The sequence below is a fragment of the Pocillopora damicornis genome, chromosome 10, assembly GCF_964200805.1.
Source record: "Pocillopora damicornis chromosome 10, jaPocDami1.2, whole genome shotgun sequence".
Taxonomy (NCBI): Eukaryota; Metazoa; Cnidaria; class Anthozoa; order Scleractinia; family Pocilloporidae; genus Pocillopora; species Pocillopora damicornis.
Window position 1 is genome coordinate 14,945,017 of NC_142679.1, and position 27,513 is coordinate 14,972,529.

At 37.5% G+C, this 27,513-nt stretch overlaps 2 protein-coding genes and 1 long non-coding RNA gene across 9 annotated transcripts in view; 1 reads left to right on the forward strand and 2 right to left on the reverse strand.

Annotated features, from left to right (window-relative positions):
* The window catches only part of LOC149039066 (uncharacterized), a 12,485-nt gene extending 9,744 nt beyond the window's left edge, over positions 1–2,741 (reverse strand). The window contains exon 1 of the long non-coding RNA XR_016180316.1: positions 2,606–2,741. This is a non-coding gene — a long non-coding RNA (uncharacterized LOC149039066). The remainder of the gene's footprint in view (positions 1–2,605) is intronic.
* LOC113665445 (CD63 antigen) lies at positions 799–14,601 on the forward strand. 5 transcript variants are annotated; one of them, XM_027181129.2, is made up of 9 exons: positions 933–1,153; positions 3,746–3,830; positions 6,862–6,958; positions 7,902–8,114; positions 8,553–8,627; positions 9,902–9,997; positions 10,847–10,999; positions 11,759–11,842; positions 13,036–14,601. In XM_027181129.2, exons 3-9 carry the CDS (start codon positions 6,878–6,880, stop codon positions 13,366–13,368), a joined length of 1,035 nt encoding a protein of 344 aa, XP_027036930.2. In that variant the 5' UTR covers positions 933–1,153; positions 3,746–3,830; positions 6,862–6,877; the 3' UTR covers positions 13,369–14,601. The 5 variants fall into 5 exon arrangements, with proteins under 5 accessions (XP_027036932.2, XP_027036930.2, XP_027036931.2 ...); XM_027181130.2 differs by lacking the exon at positions 933–1,153 and adding an exon at positions 3,561–3,676; XM_027181131.2 differs by lacking the exon at positions 3,746–3,830 and having other exon boundaries at positions 799–1,153.
* Positions 14,602–15,445: 844 nt separating this feature from the next.
* Positions 15,446–27,016, reverse strand: LOC113665443 (lamin-B1.S). 3 transcript variants are annotated; one of them, XM_089184425.1, is made up of 15 exons: positions 26,817–27,016; positions 25,969–26,342; positions 25,030–25,312; positions 24,736–24,921; positions 23,902–24,027; positions 22,918–23,138; positions 22,320–22,510; positions 21,733–21,850; positions 18,855–18,933; positions 18,376–18,483; positions 17,955–18,074; positions 17,716–17,846; positions 17,123–17,360; positions 16,754–16,920; positions 15,446–16,413 (listed from the first exon to the last, which is right to left on the reverse strand). In XM_089184425.1, coding segments are annotated over exons 2-15 (2,280 nt in total). In that variant the 5' UTR covers positions 26,280–26,342; positions 26,817–27,016; the 3' UTR covers positions 15,446–16,412. The 3 variants fall into 3 exon arrangements, 2 of the variants coding, with proteins under 2 accessions (XP_089040551.1, XP_089040550.1); XR_016180308.1 differs by having other exon boundaries at positions 16,264–16,413; positions 17,620–17,846; positions 25,969–27,005; XM_089184424.1 differs by lacking the exon at positions 15,446–16,413 and having other exon boundaries at positions 16,750–16,920.
* Between the last annotated feature and the right edge of the window lie 497 nt (positions 27,017–27,513).

A 27,513-nucleotide genomic window follows, 5' to 3' on the forward strand; every position in this document is an offset into this window, starting at 1 on the left:
TAGAATTGAGGTTTTGGGCCGTGGTATTGGCTAAAAAATTGATGTTCGATAAAACCTACAAAAAGATTGGCGTAGCTGGGTCCCATTTTAGTACCCATGGCCACGCCATTAGTTTGTTTGTAGTAGTTACCACCGAATGAAAAGCAATTGAGTGTGAGTACTAGTTCGGCCAGACGGAGTAGTGTTTCAGAGCTAGGTTCCTTAACAGTGCGTTGATCGAAAAAATGTTTGAGGGCCCGGAGACCTTCGTCATTGGGAATGACAGTGTAAAGAGATGTTATATCCATGGTGAAAATAAGTTTGTTTTGGTCGAGGAAACTAAAGTCACGAAAAATTTCAAGTGCGTGTTGGCTGTCCTTAATGTAAGACGGTAGAGTTTTGACGATAGGTGCCATAATTTTATCTAAATAGCTGGAAATAAGTTCAGTGGGACAACTGCAGGCAGAAACGATGGGTCGACCTGGGTTGTTAGATTTGTGGATTTTAGGTAAAAAGTAAATACACGAAGTTCTAGGAGTAGTAATGATGAGATTTTTAGCAGTGGCCGGCAATTCTTGTTTAGCTATGAGATCGTTAATCGTATTTTTGACAATGTTTTGGTTAATTAAAGTGAGATCTTTGTCGACTTTAGCATAAAAGGAGGTGTCAGAAAGTTGCCGCAAAGCTTCTTTTTGATAGAGGTCGGCCCGCCAAACAACAACTGCACCGCCTTCGTCGGCCGCCTTAATGACAATGACAATGACAAAACAAAGGCCTGTTGGATCACGTGACGAGAGGGACGCTATGGGAGGAAATCGCATAGCAACGAACCACCGTGTTTGTTGATAAACGGATAATTTGGGGCTGTCCTGGTGTACCGGTACACGAGGGAATTCCTTTTGTTTTCATAACCATACATGGAGTTATGACGCAGTTCGTTAATGTTTCCTTCTTTTGTGTACCGGTACACGAGGACACAACCGATAATTTGTTCGTCTATTATGAGGTCAAAGTCCTGGCAGACAAATTCACCTACGGCCTACAGACTGTGTATTAACAGTTTCGACAGGAAACTTATTTCACTGACGTTGTAAATATTCTCGCACACAAAAACAGGGATCACAAAGCTCACTTTAAATATTGGAACTTCACCTCAACTTTACATAGGAACCTGGTAAGCGAAACCGTTGCTAGAGTAACTTAGTAAGACAGTGACCTGGTATGTCTTTAATAACAGTGGTTCGCTATCACTAGATTCAGAGCACTAGCACTGTTTCATCAAAGCAAAAAGGCCGTAATTCATGACTGCAAGTCAATTTAAAAAACAGTGATGAGAAAATTCGGAGGAAAAAAAAGGATTATCATGTATGCAACTTCCTTTATTTTTATCTTTGGTTATTTATAAACGGAATGCATTCCTTGTGCACATGACAACGTGTACAGGAAATGCAAGTTATTTCTCCTGCAGAGTCCATCTCGATATATTCGATAAATTTTCGAGGTAAAAAGAACATTGTACCATCCGCAACCGTAACTTACAAGATGGGATTAAATAATAAACGAACGATAAAGAGAAAATTTGTTGCTGTTTCCGTGAAAATCTCGCGGTTTGATAAGAACTGTTATGTCAAGGCGGTGGCCATATTGAGGATTGTATTTTCATGATCACGCTACTGCGTGTCACATGCTATTCCTTTAGACCATTTAGTTTAATTTTCCAGTGCAACATAGAGAAAAGCAAACGCTAATTTGTGTTACAAATGTGTTTATACGTAAATTAAATTTGAACCACTTACTTCGGCGGTTATAGCGGGTTTCGCCCATAACGAGTTTCGCACATATCGTTTCGCCCAGAACGAGAATGGTTTCGCCCAGAACAATAAAGGTTTCGCCCATAAGTAAAACTTCTACACTCTCACTCGGAAAACGTCAACCTTATAAACGTTTGTATGCACAGAATGAAGAAAAGTGACTTGACCTGAGATCATGAAATTTTGAAACGAACAAGTCAATTATAGCTTTCACTGTGGAGCGGGGATTGTTAAGGTAATTCGCGCACGAAATACTGCAGAGACGTCCGTTTGTCGTAAAAGCATTGCTATGATTTTTTTGCATCACTTTTCTTCTCGAGAATTAAATTAAACGCTTTTGAAAACACTTGCGCGTGGAACATATCATCGTTGCAAATCTTTTGTACACGGAAGATAAGTTCCGCACGCCAGCTTATGAATACATGTGAATACGGTTTCGTGAATACCAAAACAAAGGAATCGAGAGTTAAAGATTGTATTTCTGACATAGGTAACGGCAACATATAATTGGAAAAGAAAGTTCATGAGTGCGCGCGCGTGGAATAGCTTGGTAAAATTTCCGCACAGCCCCGTACTTCATTATGCATTCAGTTCTTGAATAGAGAAAACAATGACTAAAACAATACATTGCCATTGGGAAAACAGATTTGTTTTACAATAGTATGGGGCTGTGCGGAAAGTTTACCAATAGCTTTACTACTCCGACGATCGACGATCTACTCCGAATCGAATTTATGCCTGGGCGAAACCATTCTCGTTATGGGCGAAACGCTTCTTGGGCGAAACTCGTTATGGGCGAAACCCGCGGATACCACTTCGGCAACCCTCAAGCTAGCCGAATAAACGCACTGTGGCCCTTCACAGAACCGACAATATACAAGATAATAGGTTTAAAATGACGTGTTTCCTGGTCTCAAAGAAGCTGCAAGTGATGTTCAAATTTCTTGTAGTTCAGAACCTTCTTCCACGTGCAAGCCTGATTGTAAATATGAATATATTAAAATTTCAAAAAATATATTTGTAATTCAAATGAGTTTACAACTGTGAAAGACCGTCCAAAAGTCGTCGACAAGCTTTTGTGTCACTTTTACTCAAAACGGTAGAGGAGAAATAGATAACTAACTGTCGGCTTATTTAAATGTTGATGAATCGTAGCTGAGAGATGCAAATAACTCTATTTGATAGAAATTCAAACTCGATCCTAGATAAATTTGGAGCTAAACCGATTCTTTCAGTTCCAGTTTTTCGATGTTCAATTCTCTCGCTTTATACAAATTATCAGCCATATTTTAACACTTCCGACCAGATAAAGGCACTGAGGCACTTTTATTGATAATAACCACATACTCGTTGAGTCTCTCTCGCAGCATAAACAAATCACGATCAGCTAAGCTAAGAGACTATAATCTATTGGCTTAACACAACCCCTAAAACGTTGTTATGGTTCCCCCACTTCCCCCAGATCCCCGGCTAGGGAGACGAGGAAAGGTCGGTTATTTTGGAGGAACACTCAGTCACTGACAGCCCAAATACGTGTAATTATTTCACTCTATGATACTGTTTATTCATGAGGTATAACAGCATACACAGTATGCTAGTTCTTTGTGTGATACACAATTACTTCAGTAAAATGGAAACTATTACAGGCTTTCACACGTTTGATTGAACATGTATTTTGTATTGGAAAGACTCACAGTTTTTCACTTTTCCTGAGCCTTCTCTCACGGAAAACTTTTCAGTGCACTGAAGCACAAATTTTTCCTGATATAAGATCCCCAGACGGGCTTCCAGACTAAAATGGTGACATTTTTTATTGCGCGAGCTTGGGGAGAGCGAGAAAGTATATTTGAACCCGTGACTTTCAGCATACTTCTGTCGGAAATAAGGTGAGTTTCGGTTTGTCGAGCTTTCGCAAGGTTTAGAAAAAGTAATGCTAGTTTGTTTCTTATCAACAGATGATTCCTTTGTCTTCGTGGAGTTCACTCGGTTGAATCCTATGAGCATAATTTCTTAGTTCAACTGGGCGTTAAAGAATCAACGGTGAGAACTTAAAATAGATAGACAAATGATACCGAGAATTTCTTGCGTCGCATTCATGATCATCTCCGCCACATTTAACAGGCTTCTCTTTGCGAGAAGTATATTTTTTCCATATGACATTTACAAGAGTTCAAATGTGTTTGTACGGCAATTTTGTGGGACCAGGAGAGCGACATTAATTGAGTTCACTGATGTATGAAAGATTGCTCCCATAACCGATCAGTATTAGTCAACTAAAAATCTCACAAAAGGTGATTTAGGAAAAAGATTTCTTTACTTTAAGAATACAAGACAAAGACATTAAAAGCATGTCACGTCTCGCAAGTTTAAAATGTACTGATTATGGCTTACAAAGGAGAACTTTGGTGATTACTTCCGTATTTCTTGCTTTGAGAAAACGCCTTCAGGCTAGCTTACTATGACAAGTTAAGTCTCGGTTTGATACTGAGACACCTCTCTATTGATTCCGATGTTTGAGTATCTCTTTCATCGATGTGGTACGGAGAGATGTAAGCGGTATTGGTCACACAATCTGTGTGTCTTCGAGAAATTACTGTTCAGCTCTATAAAATGCCAGCGAAACTGAAACTAGAAAGTATCGACAAGGACGGCACTCTTCTGGATCACGCCACACTGTGAGCAGCTGAAGATATTATGAGTAATGGACCAAATTTAAGTTTTAAGCATTTCTTCTGAAAATAAAGTTCGTCTCAAAGTATGTGCGATTTTTTCTTCCTGGCGTCGACGAGACAAGAACATGTTTAAAGTGATATGATTTTCAAGCGTGATTTTCGGAAATGACAACTTGTTATTAATTATTCAAAAACTTTTAGTAATATGATACGAACTTGACAGACTTAACAATAGAAACACAAGAACGTGTAATCGAGATGCCCTTTGAATGATCCCGTTCTTGTCGCGGAACCACAAGATTTCTGTTGCTTTTTCTCAGCCCACAGTTTAATCTCTGCACTGGTGTTGTCTTCGTCATTACTTCATTTTATAGTTCAGTATTCTCTGTAGGAAAATGCATCACAATTTTCTTGGGCAACCGTCAGGGAGGTGAATCAATTGACCCAGACAAGTTGAAAGCTTTGTCGCATCATCAGAGCATCATGGATTTCGTTTCATATCACGCGGATGTGTAATTGTCTCTGGCTCGATTTAAACTGAGGTCACCTCCATAGCTGGTTTGTTTTGTATTTCACGAACAGCGTACAGCTAATTAACTTACCAAAATTTACATTACAATTTAAGATTTACCTGTATGTTGATCGATGTTGTTTCACGTTGCCATGGCATATATAGGAAGGCGTAGTTGTACAGAGACCATTTAAAATACATAATGTTCTAGATTTGATAACCAATAATTACATATCTTTCAATTTACTTTCTTTAAAGTATTTAAAGTCATCGTGTATATTTTTTGATAAACCGTTTCCTGACTTTAAGGGTTATTAATCATTAGCTAGCTTCAAACCTACACCCGCCAGACTGCGGCATCAGTTTTATTTCATACAATTTGGTGTCTTTCTGAAATTTATATATTTAAAATTATATATATATGTTATTTGCCGGCTGGGAGGTCCGTATGGTGAAAAACTATGACCGAGGTCACATTTTTTCACCGTACGGACCGACCCTTAGCCGGTAAATAACATATTCATTGTTTTTAAACTTGACGAAATTCTTTCCGAAAGAACCCGAATGATTTATGGCTGTAAATACGGCAAGATCTTCCATAAACTGAACAATTTTTGAGTGAGTAAATGGTAGTTAAAACAGAGGTGATGCAAATTGAAGAGAGATGCCTCACCGAAACATTTTCATTTCCGTAACGATAAAGGTGATTTAAAAGGCTTCCAAACAAACTTTGAAACATTATTTTTTACAAGTATCTGTCACAATCTGACACCTGTCAATTAGAGAGCGCGCAAGAAAAAAAAAGCGTAGGAACATTTGAAAACCAACAGAACTAGTTTGGCAAGGACTGTCATGACAATGTTTTCTTCAAAATCAGTCAATGATCTAACGGAAAGTATTATTCACTCTCATCGACCATTCATTCATGTACAAAGATTTACCTCTGTTCATTAAGTAAATGGCGAGGAAAGTAATTGTGAGTAAATTCAATTTTTTTATTTTGAAGTTATGAAAGTTTGCTCGTTTGTTTGCTGTAGTGACGTGTGTAACTCTGGTCTTTCCTTCACAAAAACTAAATTCGAACGGCACACTCCAACGAGACACAAGGGAATTTAATGCGGCTTTTTCTCAAAAAATTCCTTCAATTTCTGTTGTGCAATTTACGGTACAAATGTCCAAATTGAACGGAATTGGAAAGACTCACCGGGAGCCTATATTTGTTGTAGAACTTAAATTAAAACTTCGCTCGCTCTTTCACTATGAACAAATTGCTCGAGAAAATTTATCTATTAAATGAATGAAAGTTCCATCGTTCAGTTTAACTGTAACCAAATACCTCACGTTTCAACTTTCTGGGTACTTTTTGTGAACGATTAAAATTAATTGCAGACGGTTTTTAGGCCGCTTGTCAACCAACGTAATGACACTATTGTTTATACAAATTCATTCTGAAACCAATATTTTTCTGTCAACCAAAGTGATTTGATAGAGAAAAAAGAGAGGATTCATAAGTTATTTATCGGCTTGAGGTAGTGACCGACGTGATTGCTTAAAAATACTGCCCAGCCGGAAAACGAGGTATATTTATGATAAATGACAACGAAAGTTGGGATGTACTCGGCGACTCACGAAAGCGTTACAGTGGCCCGTGGGCAGAGATAGGAAAATAGTGACCGGGTAAAGAACCAATCAGATTGCAAGATTCGTTACCGTGCCCTCTAAAAAAACAATAAATTTATATATCAAATATTCCTGTTACATATTTTATACTTAATTGACTAAGTGTTAAAGGCATATGTATATATTTTTTGGTTTACAAAATCACTTTAATACCTTGTTTCCATTTTGCAGTTGTAGTTTTATTTTAATTATTTGTCTCTCATTGTAGGTTGAAGCTCATCCATATGATAACAATGGCCCCAAGCCACTGCCATGAGAGATTCATCATTAAGAAACTGATTCCTCTCATAGCAGGATTTTATCTGGTAAGCATAGCCAATATGTTACTGATATGCCATTTAGAGACAACTGCATTCCTTGCTTACACCCAGGCTTTGCACAAGTATGCATAAGATTTGTCTCTGTAACTGGATAGACATTTTATTGACCTTAGAGAAACAGCTTATGAAAATGTAAAATATTGGAAGGCAGACAGTATACAAGAGAGTGGTCTTGTTCATTGATATCAGGAAATTATACTCATAGTCTAGTTACTCACTGACCATGGCAATTATAGCCAGTGCAAATTCAGACTGCTAAGATAGGTGTCTTGAAGCCACTGGGACACCTCTGGCTATGAATTGGGACTACAATAGTAAGTTGAAACAACAATTAATCAATATAGTAGGAAAGATGGTAAGTTTTAACTTTGGTAAAGAAATAGAGAAAGATCTATTTTTTTCATCTTGTTATGAGTTTGAGATGCAGAAAAAATTCTGAGTCCCCATGAGGAATCAAACCTCAGACCTTCAGATTCTGCACTCTGATGCTGTAACATTGAGCCACAGAGACTTGATGGTGAGCAAGGCAGATTACGAAGTTCATATATGACACATGTCCAGCAGACTGCTTAGATAATGAGGACTCAAAATTTTTTCTTTGTCCCACGCTTATGACAAGACAAAAAACATCTCTCTCTAACAATTACTCATTTGGGACATCAAGAATAGTATGTAGACTTTGTATTAAAATCTTACAATACATATAATAACAAATTCAAACTACTCTGAATTTTTGCCATCTTAGCAATAGGTTTGAAACAGTACAGAGAATATTGTGACAAAGATCAGTGTCACAGTAACCTGTAACTAGTACATCCATGATGGGGGAAAGTTATCGTTACCTTTCATGGTCATAGAATGAAAGTGGTTTGTTAAATAGCTACTTGTTAATTATGTTGCTAACAAAAATATTTATCTCGGTAATTAGGTGGCAGGTGTCATTATGATTGGGGTTGGTGCTCACATGATAAGGAACCAAATAACTCCTGCAAAAATTTTGACAAGCGTAAGCATTCAAACAGCACCCATATTACTCCTCTGTACTGGAATTTGGAGCTTGCTAGTGGCAGTTCTTGGATTTGTTTATATTTGTGAAAAATCATCTATTGAGAATGGAGAAAGGAAACGACTTAAAATTACAGTGAGTACATACAGCATTGAATTTCCTGTGTAATATGTAATAACAATGATACTGGGCAACCATTTGGTAATTTCTCTCTGCTGGAATTCTATTCATTAGGTCATACACTCACCAGTCGTTACTTTGCCTAAATAGAATTATTGCAATCAATCTGTCAAGATAAAGAAATGCTAGCAATAATGTCCAGCAGTAACAACTCACTTTTCCAGCCTGACTGGCAAAAAAATTAGAAATTGACCCCATAGCACTGAAGGATAGATGCTCAAGTAACTTCATGTTGGCTTCACTGAGAATTCACTGCACTGCAGAAAATTCACTGTACTAAAGGAGCAGCTGAGAGCTAATTTACTGTCATGTTACAGACTGAGTGGTGTTTTTACTTAAAGTCACTTTTACCTGACCTTCTATTTTTGTAATGTGTGTTATTATAATTTCCAGTTCATAATCCTTGGTGTGGCAGCCCTGCTTCCGGCATTTATTGGTGGCGGAATTGGTTTAGGTAACATCAAGAAGGTAATACTCAATATTTAACTGTTTCTTACATTGAAGACAAAGCTTATGAGACTGGTCATACATCTCTGTAAGCAAGATACACATTTCCTCCCCCTTTAATACCCATTCATTATCCAGCAAACAGGTTATGAGAAAAAACTCAAACTTATCAGGAAGAAGTTGTTATCTTGATGTAACACCAAATTCTTGGAACTAGTTTACAAGGAAATGTGTTGCAGTTGAAGGGAGAATTAACAACTAGATATTGGGGGTTAAAGCATTTAATCATTGTTGATGGGTATCCACTGCCACACTGATTCATTAGTGACAGATTGAAATAAAAGTTGACCCATTAACTCCCAGGAGTGATTAACATGTTACTTCTCCCTGAAATATTTATACATTATCTAGCAAACAGGTAATGAGAATATTCAAACTTATCAGGTGGAAGATGTTATCTTAATATAACACCAAATTCTCATAACTAATCGACAAGGAAATGTATAGCATCTAGAAGGGAGATTCAAATTGCTTGTTATTTCTCTCACTTGATTCTGATCAATTTATTTGGGTTCTGTTGGTTGGGGGGGGGGGAGGGGTGGAGGGGCAGCAATAATGTGATACTTCCAGGTAAGGGCTATAATTACCAAAAATTTCAAACAATTTTTGGCATTTCTCCAAGACCAGGTAATATATGAAGTCAGAAAGAATTAAAATGCTTGCTCTGCTGATTTGCTCGGTAAATCTTCAGACAGAAGTAGTATTTGGGATGATTTCTTTCATCAGTGAAGTCTATCGGTGAAAAAGCATATTGCTGCTCTGAATCATTTTGTTTCTCAGATGAACGAAATGACAGTACATTTGAATTAGGCATTTTCTAACTGCAATTGATATCCCGTTGACCACAATGAAGATTTATTATCCTCCCCAAAATTAGAAAAATAGCAGTTTATGTAGTTGTGGCACTTGATTGCAATCAATTATAAAATACAGGTACACTCAACTCTCCCCTAATTATATCTAAGGAATAAGAGGTGGAGGGGTGTGTGAATATGGCTCTTCACTTTCAACCCTTTGGGGCTTTCAAGCCTTTTTTCAATTTCACATGACCCTTTCACAATCTCCAGGAACTGACCATTTTCCCTTGAGGTATTAAGTTTACCAATTTAGGTATTTGCAATACTGCAGTGTTTTCAAGTCATTGGTGTCCTTTGTACGCCATGTTGATTATTCCAATATAGGATATTTGAGTTGTATAATGCAGGAATATACATTGTACTGTCTTTAAACTTTAGGTCACAAATACATTTGAACCAGACCTAAAGACAAAACTTGAACTGTATGGAAGGTCAGGGGGCTCCATGGAGGATGTTAATGATTTACAGAAAGAGGTCAGAGAAGCTTAATTTAGTACTATTTTCATGTTTGTTTTGTTTTGTTTTGTTTTTTTTAGACAATTTTCTTTCTTTTATTGAGAAACCTGTTTTTGGTGTTTCATTTAGTTACTTGTAACTTATTTGAGAAGGTTTGCAAATAGCTACTCTCTGAGGAATATTATGACAGTCAGATAGCTACAAATGTTCAGTTTCCTGCTCCACAAGTAATCTAGGTTCATTCTAACTTGCCATTTAGCTGAGCTGTCACTTGATAGCTTAATGTATTGCATTGAATATGGTACTGTCAGCAAATTAAGTTTCTTTCAAATTTGGACAACAGTCAAATACCTTTTGTTGGGGGGGGGGGAGGGGAATCTTGGGTCATGCCATAAATTGTGATTAGGGCATTTGTTTGTTTATTTGTCTTTTTAACTTTCTTTTATTTCAGATTTCTTTTGCTACCCTGGAAGAGAAATATCTCTACCAGTATAAGTTATCCTCAAAGATTCTTCACACAGGAGTCTTTAAAGATTATTTTCTAATGTTAAGAATTCAAGCAGTTGTTTCTATATTTACAATGGAAAATTAATTGCTGAAATTGTCTATACACAAGTTTAAAATTTTTTAAAAGTTCCTTCATTACATATAGATATAGCTGTTGCAATAAGTCTATATTAACATCCACTGTTTCAGCCAACATGTAGCCGTACTGTTCCCTACCCCCCCAAGGTGAAACAGAAGCGAGGTAACACGTTCCCTCGGCTTTGCTTCACCTTGCGGGGGACGATATGACGACACATCGGCTATCACAGTGACTGTTTTTCATTCATTAATTGTTGTTTTATCATTACTTATGATCAATAGTATAAATGTTGTGGGGTGAACACCTTTGCTGACTGGCGTATTACTGTTTGGGGAGGACGTAGATACGACAAAGTCCCAGATGCCTGCTGTAAAGATGAGACGTTTGGATGTGGTTACTGCTTTGTAGATGCGGATAAAACACTTAACAAAAAGGTGGATTGTTTGTTAATATAAAGAGGAACCAACCACTCCAAATTTTACCACAGTTTAAATATCTCTTACTCTTTTTATTTTAATTTACAGAAAGACGCAATCCCTAACCACAGTTGAACTTCCACTGTATAAATAACCTTTTTTTTAATAAATACTGAAACATTAGATAGTGTTGAAGGCGCGCTCTGATTGGCTACTCCGAATATACTATACTATTCACTTCCGAGCAACTCGTGGTCGTTGCAGGAATAAATGGGTTAAATTAATCCTTTTGAGTAATGTTATCTCAATTTTTTGTTTGTACTAAAACGACTATTCACCTCCACACCTTTCATACATCATCTTATTCAGCGATCAATGTGTAGTTTTACAGCCACTTTTGGCTCACTGTAAGGTTGCTGAAAGTAGTCTGTGAAAGTCGTGAATGATGTTAAACAAGGAAACTTTAAAAAATTTGATCCTTGATTAAGAGTATTAAGCATTGGTATGAGCAATGACCAGTTTAAGTAAATATTTTGTGATCATCAAAGGCTTTTAAATCTTTCAAATTCTAGTATTCAAGTAGTCATTTGTCTCCCGACCTTGTCATTCTGATGTGGACCTCGCCTTTTCGACCGCATCCTAATAGTATTGTCATTTAAGTTTCAATAGCTACCGGAGCTGTTAGTCGCAGTTTATTTAGTTTTCTGTAAATGAATTTTGGAATAATCCTTGATACAACTGCACTCATGATTACTGGATAAATGTTTCCCTTTGCAGGGTTGTGCTTCGATTGTCGTGGAAGAAGTGAAAAAATCTTTGTTGACTGTAGGTGTCATTGGAATCATTATTGGTATAGTCGAGGTAAAGCAGTAACTTACTAGGAAGTAGTGGGTAACAGGAATTTCACCTTAACTTAGCAAAGATCAATTTTTATTGGAGTGACAAAGAAAACTGGGATTACTTTGGTTTTGGCCTACTGCGTCATATAATTGGTCTAGAAAACTCGCGCCACTTTTTCGACCAATCTGATTTGAAGCTAAAATCAATTGCTACTTGGTTGCTCGCGTTTTCCCACGCCTTAGGCGGTGTCTGTGTTTTTGCTTTGAGTTCTCATTGGTTCCTTGTGATATATTTTCCTTTGTTCTCATTGGCCGTTGTGATGGCTTCCGTTTTGGTTTCACGACACTCGAGCGGAACGTGCTTAACAAATATCCCGTGATGGCAAACAAACCAAGACCTGGCCCATAACGACAAAAAGGCTGCGGAACTCTAGATATCGTGTTAAATCACCTGTAAGGTCAGATGCTTTGAAACGTTTTCGAGACAAGTCTTACCTTGACAAAAAACTACGCAATTGCTACATTTCTCGGATAATCGGATAATTCAGTATAATGACAATTTTTTCGATTATTTTTCATGATAGTAGCTAGCTATGACTGAACAGATTGAAATTCATGGAATAATCGGCCAAGTTTAGATTGGCAGAACTCGAAGCTGATTTGAAATTGCGTCAATTACACTGGAATAGTAGGATTGAAACTTTTTTGTCAAGAAAAAATTAAAGTGCGAGTCTGTCATTAATTAAGTAGTCAATGTTAAGTTAACATTCTAACGGCTGTACCGCAGAAGCTAAGTAATGAAGAAGGCATTTTGAAGAACCAGTCAGATCTAGACATCTTGACATTGACACGACTAGTCATTAATTTTGAGCGCTTAAGAGCTTAAGAGCTTAAGAGCTGCGATTTGCAGGTTAGACGAATGCTTATTAGACAGCCACCATATGGTGAAGTGGATAGTGTCAGTTTAATAGGAAGTGATAACTAAACGGGGCTTAGTCACGAAGAAGAAGAAGAAGAAAAAAGGAGACAGACAAGCAGAAAAAGTGACAGACACAAAGACATTTTTTATCATGAAGCCTAGCACTTCTGATTTGCATGTTTGCTTTGTATATCACAGCAGTACAATAACACTAGGCATGGCCTTTTTAACCTTTCGGTTGAGTGAGGCTCATTTTAAAAAAATCAGTTTTTAAAACACACCATGTCGGTTTACAGGTGATCTTGTGGGTGGTCTTTCTCTGTTCTTGTTGCTGCAATGCAAATGGGGATGAATATTTACCAAAGCCTTCAACACCTTTGAAGTCTCAGCCCGAACAAATCACGCTAAGAGACACGCCCAGCTCCAAGGAAAGGGTTGGCTCTGGACAAAGTAAGGTTGTACCTACTCCAGAGGAAGATTGCACGCCTTCTCGGCAGGAAGTATGTACCTCTAGTCCTGGTGCTTCGCACTATGAACACAAAAGTGATAAGCCTAGCTCAGAGGGTGGTGCTGCATCGAGTAGAGAGGAAAGTGAAAAGCCGTCAAAAGAGAAAACCACGTCTTGTTAGAGATCATCTGAGGTTTAGGGAGGAGTCGAGAAATTGTCACTGTAAATGTTTTAAAGGGAGCAGAATTAGGTACAGTAAAGTTTTTTTCTTTCACCTCTAAAACCGAAAGTTACCCTTTGCCTTAACTACTCGTTTTATGACGTCCTCCTTTCTGTTTTGTGCTACAAGTCAAGTTTCCTTTGAATAAACGCTGAAGCGTTCGATGTAACAGTTTTATATTTTTACTCCGCTTACGTTTTCCTTAAAGTAGTTTGCCGCGGCGTGCAGTTAATTTATATCTCTGTCGTTAAAAAAGCTACATGATAAAATTTACTTTTTACCGTGTTTCTTAAATCCCAAAAGTAGCCCAATTGTGGTCAATATACGACGTTGGTATGGACACCGCCATTTTGCAAACATTGAGTAACCTGGCCGCAAAAGAATGTCGTTCCAACTAAGATGACAGAAACATCATGCGCGGTTTCGCGTTGTTCGCAAACCGAAACTGCTCTAGTTTTCGCCAAGAAACATTGCCGGAAGTATGGCTTTCTGTTTGACTCCTAGAATTGTTCAGACAGACCGCCAAGAGACTTTAAAAAAAGAGATTGAGATTCAGTTTAGTCAAAGGTAAGCGGCTGATATATAGATCCAAGTGCCTAAATGGTGGCGTCCATAGTAGTACTTTATGCTCATTTAAAAACAACTTTCAAAAGGTTGAATTACTCTGAGGTCTTAAAACACGGTCATTACCGTAGTTTCACGCAGAATTTTGGATGGTTGAGAAGGAAATCGTTTTTTATACAAAGCAAACTTCTCTTTTGGTCGGACTATGGGTTATTTTCTCAATTGTTGCCGCTATTTGGTTTACACTACACGCCTGCTACAAGGATACGTTTGAGAAATTCAAAGTTTGATTTATAGCGCCATTAGTGTTTACTCTACTGAACACAGATTTGTTCTGTGTTTCTAAATCATCAAGTTATTACGCAGTTATTAAACGAATGACAAGCGTTTGGTTATAGGACAAATTTTTTATTGTTCATTCGTGGATAATATAATTACTGTGTAAATTTTTATATTATTTTAATTTGATAGATACGTGTCATGTATAGAGAGTTGATTTGTGTCACGTACTTCTGAAGAAATAAAGAAATAATTCTTTTCGCATTCCACATCGTTGGCAATGGTACACGAATGATTTCTGCTAGAGGGTGTGTTGTACATGGGCCATCAATAAAAAGAACAAAAGGCAAACTCAGATTAATTTATTCACGACTTAGCTATCGGTATAGGTGTTTTAAAAAACATTTACCGAGAAGGGAGTGAGGGGCTAATGGTTCCCGGGCACTCCAAGCCTACATCAACCCTCATGATTCCATAAACCATGGTAACCGTTAAGGAAAAAAAAATAGAAGCACCTCACCCCCTTGAATCGTTATACTATAGAAATATTGCACGAGATCAGCTGACAACGTCCGTTTCTTCAAACCAAAGAGAGGATATGGATCTAGAAGAGTTTCTGCTCCAGTGAAACGTTTTCTTCCTAAAATATCGACTAATTTTTATTGGTGGTACAATGTATGGTTCTCTTCCCACAATGTCATCATGTGTGTTAGAGTAAGTGTAACAATAATAGTGAAAAAAAAGTATTGAACTGGTACAGTGCGTGAAAAATCCATGCTGTCTGGCGAGCAAAGGGAAATCCGGGATAGATATTTAGAAATGGGAAAGAGAGAATCGAAAGTAAAGAATCAGACTGGAGAATTGTTTTTGGAATGGAATTTCAAGAACAGGGTATGTTATTGGAGTGATAGCGAGGAAAAAATTCAAAAAAGGGAAATCCGAAAATGACGAATCGGGAGTAAGAAACCGGAAGTACCAATATGTACATAATGCGTACCTGTTTACCTTTATTCCTTTGTAACACCGAAACAGCCAAATGTGACGTCGCGTCAATGTGATAAATTTCTTAAGCTTTACTAAACTGGCTCTCGTGGTCCTTTTGACTCCTGATGTGAACCACGTAACTTCCTTTAATCACCAGCGTTGTTGTCAAGACACAAGAATGAAATAATTACAAGAAACGGCCACGATCACATTCAGTTCCGCTCTAATTTTAATTGTATTTTTTTTTTTTCAAAAAAAGTTAGAAACTCAGCAGTTTGTAAAGCTCAAACCAACCCACGTGATCTAACACGCACGCAAACCACATAAATAACAATAGTCTGTAGATGTCCCACCCATCCCGCAAGGGGAAAATAACTGTAAATTAAACGAGAACAAACGGAAGGAGCAAAGGACCCTGTACCATATTCCTTGAATGTCATACTTAAGGCCATGATTAATGCAGCGCTAAAGCGAAGTAATCCATGTTTCTACGTTTAAAAAAATCCTTAGACATGACATTAACTGTTTCTCGAACAGAACCATGAAATCTACATTCCAACTCAGATTTTGGTCAAGGCAATTCCGACTTGAGAAGTACCACACGTATCAAAATTTTTCGCCAGAATGTTTTTTAAAATTCCACCAGTATGAAACATAAGCACCAAGATTAAAACAATTTCGGAGAATTTTTAATTTTTCTGAGTCTTCACCCTAGAAAAAGAGAATTTATATTTGAAGAATAGGGTGTATCTCGTACACGATCAAATTTCCTTTACTACATTTGATCCAGATAAATAGAAAGTATTGTTTAAGGTACTTTGAGAGCTTTTTTTAGGAGTTAGATTAAAAAGAAATTCTGAGGGGCTCCATACTTTCATCGCAAAGAGAAAGTTTCCAATCATCACTTTCTACACAAACGAGGATCAAGGAATCTTATCCTCTTACTTTGTTGACATTTAACTGAGTAACAATCTATCACTTTGAAAAATAGTGCACACATCACACAACAATGCCCTTAGCTCCTTCATATATGTATAGTGACTGTTTATTTACAATTTTTGTTTCGTGTAGTTTGAAAAATTTATTGCAGCGAAAATTCCTGTGAGAACAACGAAATGTCATCATTACTTCACTCCAAACTATTCTTTCCATCATTTTTTCCTTTGGGAATGTGTGAATCTATTTAGAAGAAAAAAAGAAACAATTTAAAAAAATAATAAAATGAAAAGGAAGACTACATGCATATCAAGAGAGAGGTGGGTTGCATTTTTGTGGTTGAAAATACTAAAAACTCCATAAACCTCCCAGTCTGAGTTTGAATGGTGGAAAGTGAAAAGGGGGCGATTGAAATCTCCAATTCCCATCAAACTAAAAATAATATTGGAAACGGAGGGAAATACACTGTATTTCAAAAAGCTAATTTGAGTTGTAACCCTGAATTTATAAATTTGATTCATTAGAGCACGGTTTTAGTTCAATATTTCGATAGCATTAAAACAATTTCTTCCCAATCCATTACCATGTGTCAGCAATAACGTAGGGCCTTGGCATTGGCGGTGCGAACTCCACTCTTTGATGACTGTTGATTTGACTTAGTCTGTCTTGATGTTGCTGTGACGGTGAACTGAAGTCTGTTGCAGGTAGAACTCGTATGGACCCTCCCTGGCCATTTTTAGAGGTCGAACTCTAAGTGGACAATGATGCATTAGCAAATATTAGTAACCAACGTACATTATCTCAATTCATCACAGATTTCTAATAGGATCGCTTACTAAGGTATTAAGACCAATTTCCGATCAAGTTTTGGATTGCTTCTACTTTACATCGCCTCGTGATTTACCATAAGATTTGTACGTATTTATTGGACAACCTTAAATTTAAAACCTACCTTGCTATTTGGTAGAGAAGTCCCAGTAAACTTTCTTAGAGGAGCTCCTCCAGTTCGACTAGCCCCAGAAGGGTCCGGCCTCTCAGTTTGTGATCTCGCTTGTGGGTGCATGCTCATGGCATCATGGCCGCCAATCTTGGTCCTGGGTCGTACAGTGTGTGGATGGAGAGGGTCAGTTGGGGGATTTGAGAAAGGTTTACCTTCTGTTTCTTTTGGCAATGGGTCAGGAACTTTAGACCTAAAGGAAACGGGACATTCCAATAAATATGGTCGCCATTTATAACCCTTTTTGGGCACCTGAAGTCAACAAGCCCAAGTGGATGTTTAGCAGATTAAACATCCGTTGAGTTGCATACGCAGCTCATCAGTGACAACAGTGAAGGAATTAAACCAAAAAAAAATTGGAGAACCTACACCCTTTCAAGGGTCGCTCATATAGCAATTAAATATGTCAACAAGCTGATAACCACACTTGAGAAAAAAACAGACGCAGTTACCACAAGAAACTGAAAACTCCAATGCCGGACTAATTTGTCTACTTTTTCTGTAATTGTTTATGTTGTGGAGAGAAATGAGAATACGTTGATGCATGCCTTGGAGAACGAGGAAATGTCTTCTCCTTAGCAGGCTCCCCAGTCTCTGGTAGGGTAATCGGTCCTGTGTCCCGCGTGGGAATTTGGTTCGGGACGCCAAATGGATAAGCCGCAGTTGTCCACGCCACAGCCTACAGAATTTAAAGAAAAATATATTTCGAGTTCCATTGTCTTAAAGGATAATAAAACAATTTGCAACAATGAAGACGATGACCACAATACAAAAAGTGAAGGCTTACCTGCCCATTTGGTTTGCAAAGTATCGTGGTACATTCCGGTCCCGTTCCCCACTTGTGCTGCTCTTTCCACAAGAAGTCTGATGGAGGGTTGTGCCTGGTCAAGCTAGCAGCTGACCACACCTATAACGGGCAACAGCAAAGGGCAAGGCGTTATTAAACCAGATCATTTTCATTACGTAGATAGGCAGAGAGAATATCCAAAGGAGAATTGTGGTCTTATATTTTGCCGCTGTGTTGAGCAATCATTTTCGTAAAAATAAATCACCAAGCGAGGCCACAATGCACGTCATTCAGTTTGAGGCAAATTAACATACCTACCAATGACATGACGTGTAAATCATTGTTATCGATAGGCGAATCTCGAATTTTTTTAATGCTTTCCACCTTAGTATGTACTCCATTTGTGGGTGGAGATACTTACAGTAGCATGTGACAATGCCTTGAGCCGGGTTCTTGGAGGAAAACGGAAGACTGTCACAGGTCTACCAGCTACATTCTGTTGAACCATGTACCCGCCAATCTCTTCATCCTAGGAAAAAAATCAAGGATACGTCAAGAAGATAGCAAGAATTTTCGTGATTTTGTTACCCACTAATAATTTCCAACGCTTTGCAACTCAGATATTATACATGAATCTCCACCGGCCAGGATAACGGGACGTTAGAGGAAAGAGCTATTGACAGGAAGACCTAGTGAGCCACGGCGCGCTCAGCACTCTTAGGGTTGGGAATAGCACATCACCGTTAAAGTAATCGAGGAAAAAGTTAAGAGAAAGGCTAGTTCTGAAATCAGCAAAACCCTATATGAGGCACAGTTCATCGGCAAGAATTGAGACTCGGTTTTGACCACTTTCTAAAGAGCGATAAACGTATGGACCTTAAAAGTCAGAAATGAACTCACTTTGAATCCGGATGTGTTGAAGATTCTCACATAGTTGCCATCGGGGTTCACCTCCAAGATACGGACATTTCCTGTATGACTGGATAATGTAAGCAAGACAGAATGAATGTTATATACCCTTCGCAGCCAGTGATCACGTGATAAAAAATACCTGGCATGAGAACCAACTGTGCTCAGTGGGATCCAAACAGAAAAAAAATCGCTCTGTTGGGATGTCCAAGGCGCAAATTGGCCCTTCAGCCAGGTCTCTTTTACACCATGAGATCGCTGAACATAAAGGGGCCTTTTTATACTCGCTCGTTTTGATAGCTATCTTAAATTTGGTCGATAGAAGTTAAGGGTTTTCTTAGTTTGCAGCGACGTTCGTTGTCGAGAAACATATCTCAACATATTTGGTACCTACTAAATTCTTAGACATGGTAATAACTTCTTTGTTTATCCTTAGGACAATGATTTTTTCCTTACTGTATGAAAGTCGCACCAACTCTTAAATGAGGGTAAGTAGCTAAATTGCCGATTGATGTGGTTGAAAAATCAAAGTCATCAGGTGAAAGTATTTAAAATCTTATAAAAAAAAATTAACATCAACAACTTTAAAAATCCTGCATAATTTAGTGAAAAATGACTTTATTGACAAAATCATTGTAATATCTAATGTGTTACAAAGCGATTGATGAAAATTTTATCATAATAGAAAATGCATCAACATGTGTGATAAGGTGTTTGTCGGCATACAAGTGAAAAAATGCCCATACTTTCTTGTAAACGGTGAGATAGAAATTCAGTGTTGTCAGTGTAAAAAGGAAAGAAGCAGAATCTAAACTAGATATATATAAATATCCAAATCTTCTTGAATATCAAAAAGGAAATATTTAAGATAACTGATTAAACTCTTATTGGTGATTTGTAATTTATCATGATGTCTGATTCCTGTAATTACTTCTAATTTGCAATAAATAAGATTATTGGGTGATTCAATCAAATAAAAATCCACATTAGGAATATATCTAAGTGAATAAAATTTCTCAATTCTGTTATTTCAACAATAAATAATAAAGATTAATAAAATGTGCATCTCCTAAATCAACAATATCCAGAATAATAATTACTGTGATATAATTTCAACATAATCTTTACCTATTTGTAAAATCTGATATTTTTTTCAAACTTAACATCAAACAAATGTTTTTAAATCAAATTTATGTCACTTCCAAAATTTTAAATCAAAAGAGACATATTATAATAATCACTGTCTGTTAACTTTTGTTCATCTAAAAATTCATTTAACATTGTTGTGCTATTGGATACAATAGACTCTGAGTAAAGCATTATGGGAGTTATCATATACCCAACACTCACATTTTCAGAAAAAAAAAAGTAAACTTGAATGAACTTAAAAAAAAAAGAAAAGAAACAAACTTGATGACATAATTCAAGGGGATGCTCTACTAGATTGGACCAGAAAAATTTAAGAGTGGCAATTAAATTCTACTGTATAAATGTTTGCACTGCAGAGTTTGAAAATAAAAAAAATTGTCAAATATTCAGGAAAAAATATTTTGTAGCTGGTGGCATTTAAAAGCCCTGACAGATATAAAATAAAAATTTTTAAAATCCACTCTTTTGCCTTGTTAATAAAATTCAATTAAAACATCATCCATAAAATATTGCCCAAATGGTACCTGGTAAAATAAATAAACTCAGTCTACTAATTGGACTGCAGAACCACTGTCTGCAATAGCAAAACATGAACTAGATACAAATTTAATGGGGATCTGAAATAATCAAAACCGTAGTTGACTTGAGCTGAACTATGTGTTTCAAAGAGGAGGGAAAATTTGCATATCAATAGTAATGAGCAAAAAAAAAAAATGTCATCATGTGCCACTGTATTGTTCTCAATGGTAAATCTTGAAGAAGTCATACTGGGCCAGTGTGCGTGGAAGGCTCCGAAGAAAGCGAGACCTCCAAAAGAAACAGAATAACCAGAGTCAGACTGGTGAATGTGTGGTATAAAATTATTCAGAAATTTGATTTTGAACAGTTTTGGGAACAACAACAACTGTTTACATCGACTGGCCCAGAATGATGGAAAAGATTTGTGTTAGACACTTTGATTTAGTTCTCCTCAAATTAGATTCAACTGTTAAGTTACAAACTGGCCTTTTGGGAACTTTTTTCAATGAAAAAAAAAATTCAACCATATATTTCAAACTTTAACATTCTATCAAGGGTTTAATCCAAAACAAAAAGCTTAATTGCTAGAAAGGCAGCTGTTACTTAACATCAGTGCATTTTCATATAAATCATGTTAGTAGCAAATACATGTAAGCCTACAAAAATTAACACTCCCTTGCAAATAATATTTTATTGGTTTACCCTTGGTATATTAATTGGAATTGTTAACCATCAGAAACAATTTAAGGGGACCCAATTTATAGTTTCAACTCAGTGACTCAAAAACTTCCCAGTGAAGAGTGAGGCACCACAGCTAGTGATGCATGAGTACACAAAAGGAGGAGTGGTCTGTATAAATCCAAAGACCTTGTTGCTCTGTAATGTCTACAGTCACTGTAGTGCTTTCATCACTCTTTCCTTCAAATACCCAGTAGCAGCATTAAAACCAAGGTGACTTGCATTGGATAATCTTTGATTTGACAGTGCATGGACATAACATAATGACCAATCATCAAGAGAATGCCCCAGACTTAAGTCTGTATGCATCTTCCTCAGAAATAAATTTTTTTCTGTTTTTCAAGATCTATGCATTTGAATCACCGCAAAACCAGGCAATTTATCATCCCTGCCTAGCATTTTAAAATACATCACACACATACGGACCATACATCTATAATTAAATACAAGAAACTTAAATCACCTTGAAGTAGGGCTGTGATAGTCCACAAAGTTTGGTACATAGGACCAGGAGTGGCGGTATGGACTGCTAGTTGTTATGGGCTGAACTACAGGCTTTACTTTTGTGCCAGTCAAAGTGCCTGACATTTAATCACAGTAAACATGAAGTTACTTCCTGGCTTCAAGTTTAAAGTTTATAAATTTCTTTTAGTGAGCATAGAATTAAATGTATTTACATCATTACAAGATATCCAAGTTGAAGAAGAGTGCCAACTTTAGATTAAAGCTTGACTGATCTTTCTATATATATATACACCCATCACAAAACAGAAATATAATTGCAAGCTGGTGGTTGGCAATGACTTTGCAGGGTTATGCACCCTGCTTCCGAAACATCCATCAACTCCAAAACTTGAAGAAAGTCCAGACAATCATCTGAAATTCATTGGTTCAATTTAAGTACTTTTCTCCAATGCCAGCACTCAATTAAAAATAACTGGAATTTTTCCAAGGAAACCTCACAAAAGTTTTGAAGCATTAAGCTATAATTGCCACATAAAACAAATAATCATTCAAGACTTAACATTATTTTACATCAGCATTAAGTACCTGCTGTAGTCTTGGGTCGTGTCACAGGACGCCTTATCACTGCAGTACTTGTAACAGCAGGGGGATGTGTGATACCCAGAGTGGTAGCTGGTCGTTTGACAGTTGGGATAGGAACCTTCTCTGTAGTGGCATGCCAGGTACGTGAGCGTACTGGAGTAAGAGGTACCTTGCTTTCCATGGCCAGGTTTAACCTGGAATGATGAGAAATGGGCCAAAAGTTTGATGTACAATAATATTGTACTGCACATATACCAAATCATGGGAAAAGTCTTAACTAATCAATAACTGTAAAAACATTTTTGTCAAAATAAACAAAGTCATAGTTAGAAAATAGGGATGTGGCTGAGAACTTATTCAGGCAGAGAATGATGCTGGGTGAAAAAGGGGAGATGCATAATAGTATCATGCCCTTGCTTCCTCACTGGAAAGTTAATGCTTAGGTCACCATGCATTTTACTTACTAGACTCACCATGCAAACTGCGACAGTTTTTTTAAAATTTAATGATTCTAAGCATGGCACAACAACATGATGGCTTTTTTATAAGCTCTTTTATTCATGGTTTTTAGTTGCAGGTCTGGAAAAGAAATTTTACTTACCTTCTCTCCTCAGCTTCCAGTAAAGTGGCAAATGCGTCCAGTTCTAAGTCAAGTGGTAGATGGGCATTGTATGCCAGCCCCAGCTCCCGCACCTTGGCCATTAGGACTTCTTGCAGCTCTCGCAACTTAGCCTCCAGATTCTTTATAGTGTTTGCAGCCTGCTGGCGCTCCATTTCCAGGTTTTGAATAAGGCCAGCATTTTGGGCTTCCAAACTGGAACACTAGAAAATGAGTTCAATTAGTTATTTTCATTGTTTATCATTTAAGAATCAAATACTTTTTGACAGGGCATATCTAAAAGCACATGTCAGAAATTTATAACAATGGAGCTTTTAAATTTCTTGCTGAACATAAACAGTGATGTCACCACAGCAAACAAATGAGAAGTCTCTTTCAAAGCTTCAGAGCAAGCTCTCATTACTTGTGCTGCAGGGTGCCTGCTTTGTCACTAGTGGGATGATCTGAGATGAGTCACCAGAGTTGAGGAGAGGTTGGCCACTGAGGGTTTGGTACTAATAGCAGTGCTTAACCCTTTAAATCCCATGAGTGACCGAGATAGAATTTCACCTCACAATATCCTATGCTTACAATATCAAGGACACAAGTGATGAAAATAAAGAAAATTATTATTTAGGGGATTGTTAGTTGACCCAATACCAAATTCTATAAACTAACATCATAAGAATTGTATGACAAACAGAAGAGAGAATTACTGATGAGATCTTGGGAGTTAAAGAGTTGACTCCTTGCAAACCTCTCACTGGTTTATGTTACTCAGGACCTCATATCTTAGAGGGCAAACTCATGCCAAAGCACTAATGGGGAGGACCTACAAGTATGTATTCACAAACTCTTTCACTTACTAGATAATCTTTATTATCTGTTTGATTGAAAAAATTACTGAGAAAATTTCAGCCAATTATTGATTAATGGTAATGAAGGAAGTTCAAGGTACAGGGTATTTGTGATATTTACTATAGATACCTTGGCTTCAAGGTTGATGTTCTTAGAATGCAGAGACTCAACTTGAGCCTTCAAATGGATGTTGTCGTCTGTGGCAGCTGCAAGGTTTCTGCTTTCATTATCCAACTGTGCTCGGATCTGGTTCATCTGCACGAAGTGGAAAAAATTTTGTATACATCAAAATTAATGGTACCTGCATCAAACTCCAAGCTGAAACCATTTTTAATCATGGTGAGTGGAAAAAATTTTGTTGATGGCATGTGCAGCTAAAAGATACCAGTTTCAGAGGAAGTGTTTTGAAAGTCTAAAATTAAAGTGAGACAAACACTGGCACAAAAATATAAGTTATGTTTCACAAAATTTCCTTAATATTTTTTCACCATTTTTGTGACTACCGTAAATTTTTTCTAGAAACTTTTTAGAATTTTAGGTCACAAAAAGACCTTCTGCAAGTGCTTGATAACATCAGTGTTGAAATATTGCTACATGCCTTTTCCAAATTAAATTTTTTTTACATGTATATGGCATGAACTTTAGGAGGCCTGCCGTTAAAGTAGTAAAATATTTCTCAGTTTCAATCTCTTATGGCTAACATGAAATTTGGTTATGTTCAGTTGGACTCAGCTCTTTTACACAAGATATCACAGTGGTATGGGGTGAGGTTTCAGTCATATAATTTAAAAATAAATTACAAATTTAAGATAGTTCAACTAAACTGAATTCTCCAGGTGGGACACTTCATCAACTCTTCTCAACATAAGGGTGGAGTATTATTTGTACTAAACAAATACATTAGCCCACTAAGAGTGATGTAGGTGATACAAAAGTTAACATTGAAGGATTTTTTGTACTTACCCCATTGTGATAGGAGATTTCTGCCTCTTCTTTGAATCTTCGTAACTCTGCATCACTGTGCAACTTCACTTTGGCCAACATAGCTGACAAGTTTTCATCAATAATGTTGTGCTCATGCAATCTTTCCTCAGCCAACAAGATAGTCCTTTCAGCATCATCCAGGCGACAACGCATTTCGTGCAACTCCTAAAAGACAAGCACACTAATTTGCATCTTGTTGCTTAAGGTGAAACATGGTATCTAACAGATAATTATCGATGAAAAATCAATGATAATTTTTTAATTGGTTCTCACCTTTTCATGAAGCTGCTGCTGAAAGTTGAGTTTATCCCTGAGCTGATTGGCCAAAGTCTGGAGATCAGCTCTTGCTGCTACCTCAGTATCTAGGGCTTGCTGAGTTTGTGTCAAGGCAGTTTGAAGCCCATCTCTGTCTCGTTTTGTATCCATGTGGGCATTCTGATGTTGAGTGGTGGTGACTCTAGCATCCTGTAACAGCGCCTCCTTTTCTGCAATAACTCGCTGGGCATCTGCTAGAGCATTTTCTAACTTTTGGCGGGCACTGGTCTCTTCCCCTAATCTGATTCAGACAAAAGAATATTCAAAATTGCAACAATCTGTATATTACTTACATTGCCTGCTAAAGCACACCCTAGCAAGAGATTTAATTTGTTAGATAAAATGGTGCACAGATAAGATGTGCTGAAGGGCTCTAAGTCCAAGAGCACTAATTAAGGATATCTACTTCTTTTTTTTTTTTCATTAACTGACTCTGTTTTCTCCCATCCTAGGAACACCATTTAGAGGGCTAAAGGAATGGGGGAGGTAAGGACCTATTTTGTTCCCACCCCTCCCCCCAGTCCATGTATAGTTTTCTTTAGCAAGTTCACCAAATCCCAAAAACATTATAAGTAACTAAATCAATAGGAAAATAAATGACTAGATTGACCAAAAAACGGATTAACTTATGATGAAATTTCTCCCATCCTAAGCATATTAGGAGCAAGGGAAGGGGTCAGCAGAGAGCTGTTTTGTCCCCACCCATCCTGAAATTTTATGTTTTGGCATTTTCATCACATCCCCTAAAACATCAAAAGTAACTGAGTGATTGGGTAAATAAATTATTGAATTAAAAAAAAAATCAGTTACCTTTTGGTGAGCGTATCAAACCGGAAAATGTGGGGAGAAACTATTGTTTACTTTTTTATTACAATCAAACTTAAGTTTTAGACCTACTTGTCCTGAAGCTCTGCCACTAAGGCAGAATTCTTCGCTGCAGCCAGTTGGTGCTGTGTTCTTTCTCGAGCCATTTCTTCGAGTTTGTTCCTCAGTTCCTCTAGTTGACGTTCGTACATGCCCTTCAGAGCCACCATCTCATCCTCTAGAATCTTGGTCGTGTTTGTAAGATTTACTGTTTCCATACGGCCGCTTTGCTCGCGCATTTGTCGCACGCGAGATATGTACGAAGCAAAGCGATCGTTTAAACTCTGGAGATAATCTTTCTCCATGTAACGAGGCACAAGAATCGGCGAACCCCGAGTAGTCATCTTTCCTCGTTGGTGTCTTGGCAACTAAATGGTCAAGTCCTCAAGTCGCTAAGTAAACTAGACCTTCCAAGCAAACAAATTTAATAATTAAAGACGAATGTTAACAACTACGGAATCCCTGCCGCGATAACTGAATGTTTTTAATATCCTGTCGACCACAATTTAGAAGTAGTTTCGACAGTTCTCTCAATTATTCGAAAAGCCGATTTCGCATATTACTGTGTAGCTCACCGAGAAGAACACGAGCCGTAAATAGGATGAGTACACACAAATCAGATTCCTCCGCAATTTGTAACAAAATGTTGTCGCTAGGGAGAGTCAAAGTTAAACAAAACGTTGACTTTTGCAGTTACTTTCACTGAAAAGCCAACAAGTCGTTGATATCCCGACGAGATTACGAAAATCAAAGTTATTTTTCGTCTGTAGAGCTGAGTTCCTCGATCGTAGGGCACTAAAGTTCAAGTTGTAAGTACATTACAAGTTGTCTGCCCAAGTGTTCGCGGACTCTTAGGGAATAACAAGTGATGGAATTCGAACCTCTCACGAAAAAAAACTACTCCCAACGCACGCGCCAACGGAAGGAAGATTTCACTGTGATTCCATGCAGTGGTCTTCCATCAGAAGAGGATGGATCGCCAATCGTTCAAAACTCTCTTGTGTTTTTTTTTACTTAGCGTCGAAACCGTATCTAGGCAATGACTGCAAGAGCACATGGGAGCTGTTCTCAAGAGACAGACACACAAAACATTCATATTTGCATGACCAATCAGAGCACGGCTTCGAGGCAGGGTGTAAGTTTCATACAAAGGCAGCCATGCGCGACGCTATTGTCTTCTAATGAATCTAGGCAAAAACAAATTATTTTGGAACAATGATTTAAAGAAAGAACTTCAGAAAATTACTTCACAGTGTGTAATTAAGTGGCGTTGTTGGTGAACTGATGGACGATTTACGACCCTGTGAAGGTTTCATTGGTATTCTTTGAGCACAAAGAGTTTCCACTAGGAGAGATGATGATTGAATGACTGACAAGCACTTCCAGTGTGCTATGATATCTGCGATTCGATGTTTAAATTAAAAACACCACCTCTGACTACAGGAACCAAAATCCATGATCTCAAACATGCAATTGTTTTTCTATGCTAGCACCAATCTACAGTTATTGCCGACACATGAGACTTTCTTTAGCCACGATGCTTTAAGCCATCAAGATTCTCTCTAGCAAATGGGAAAG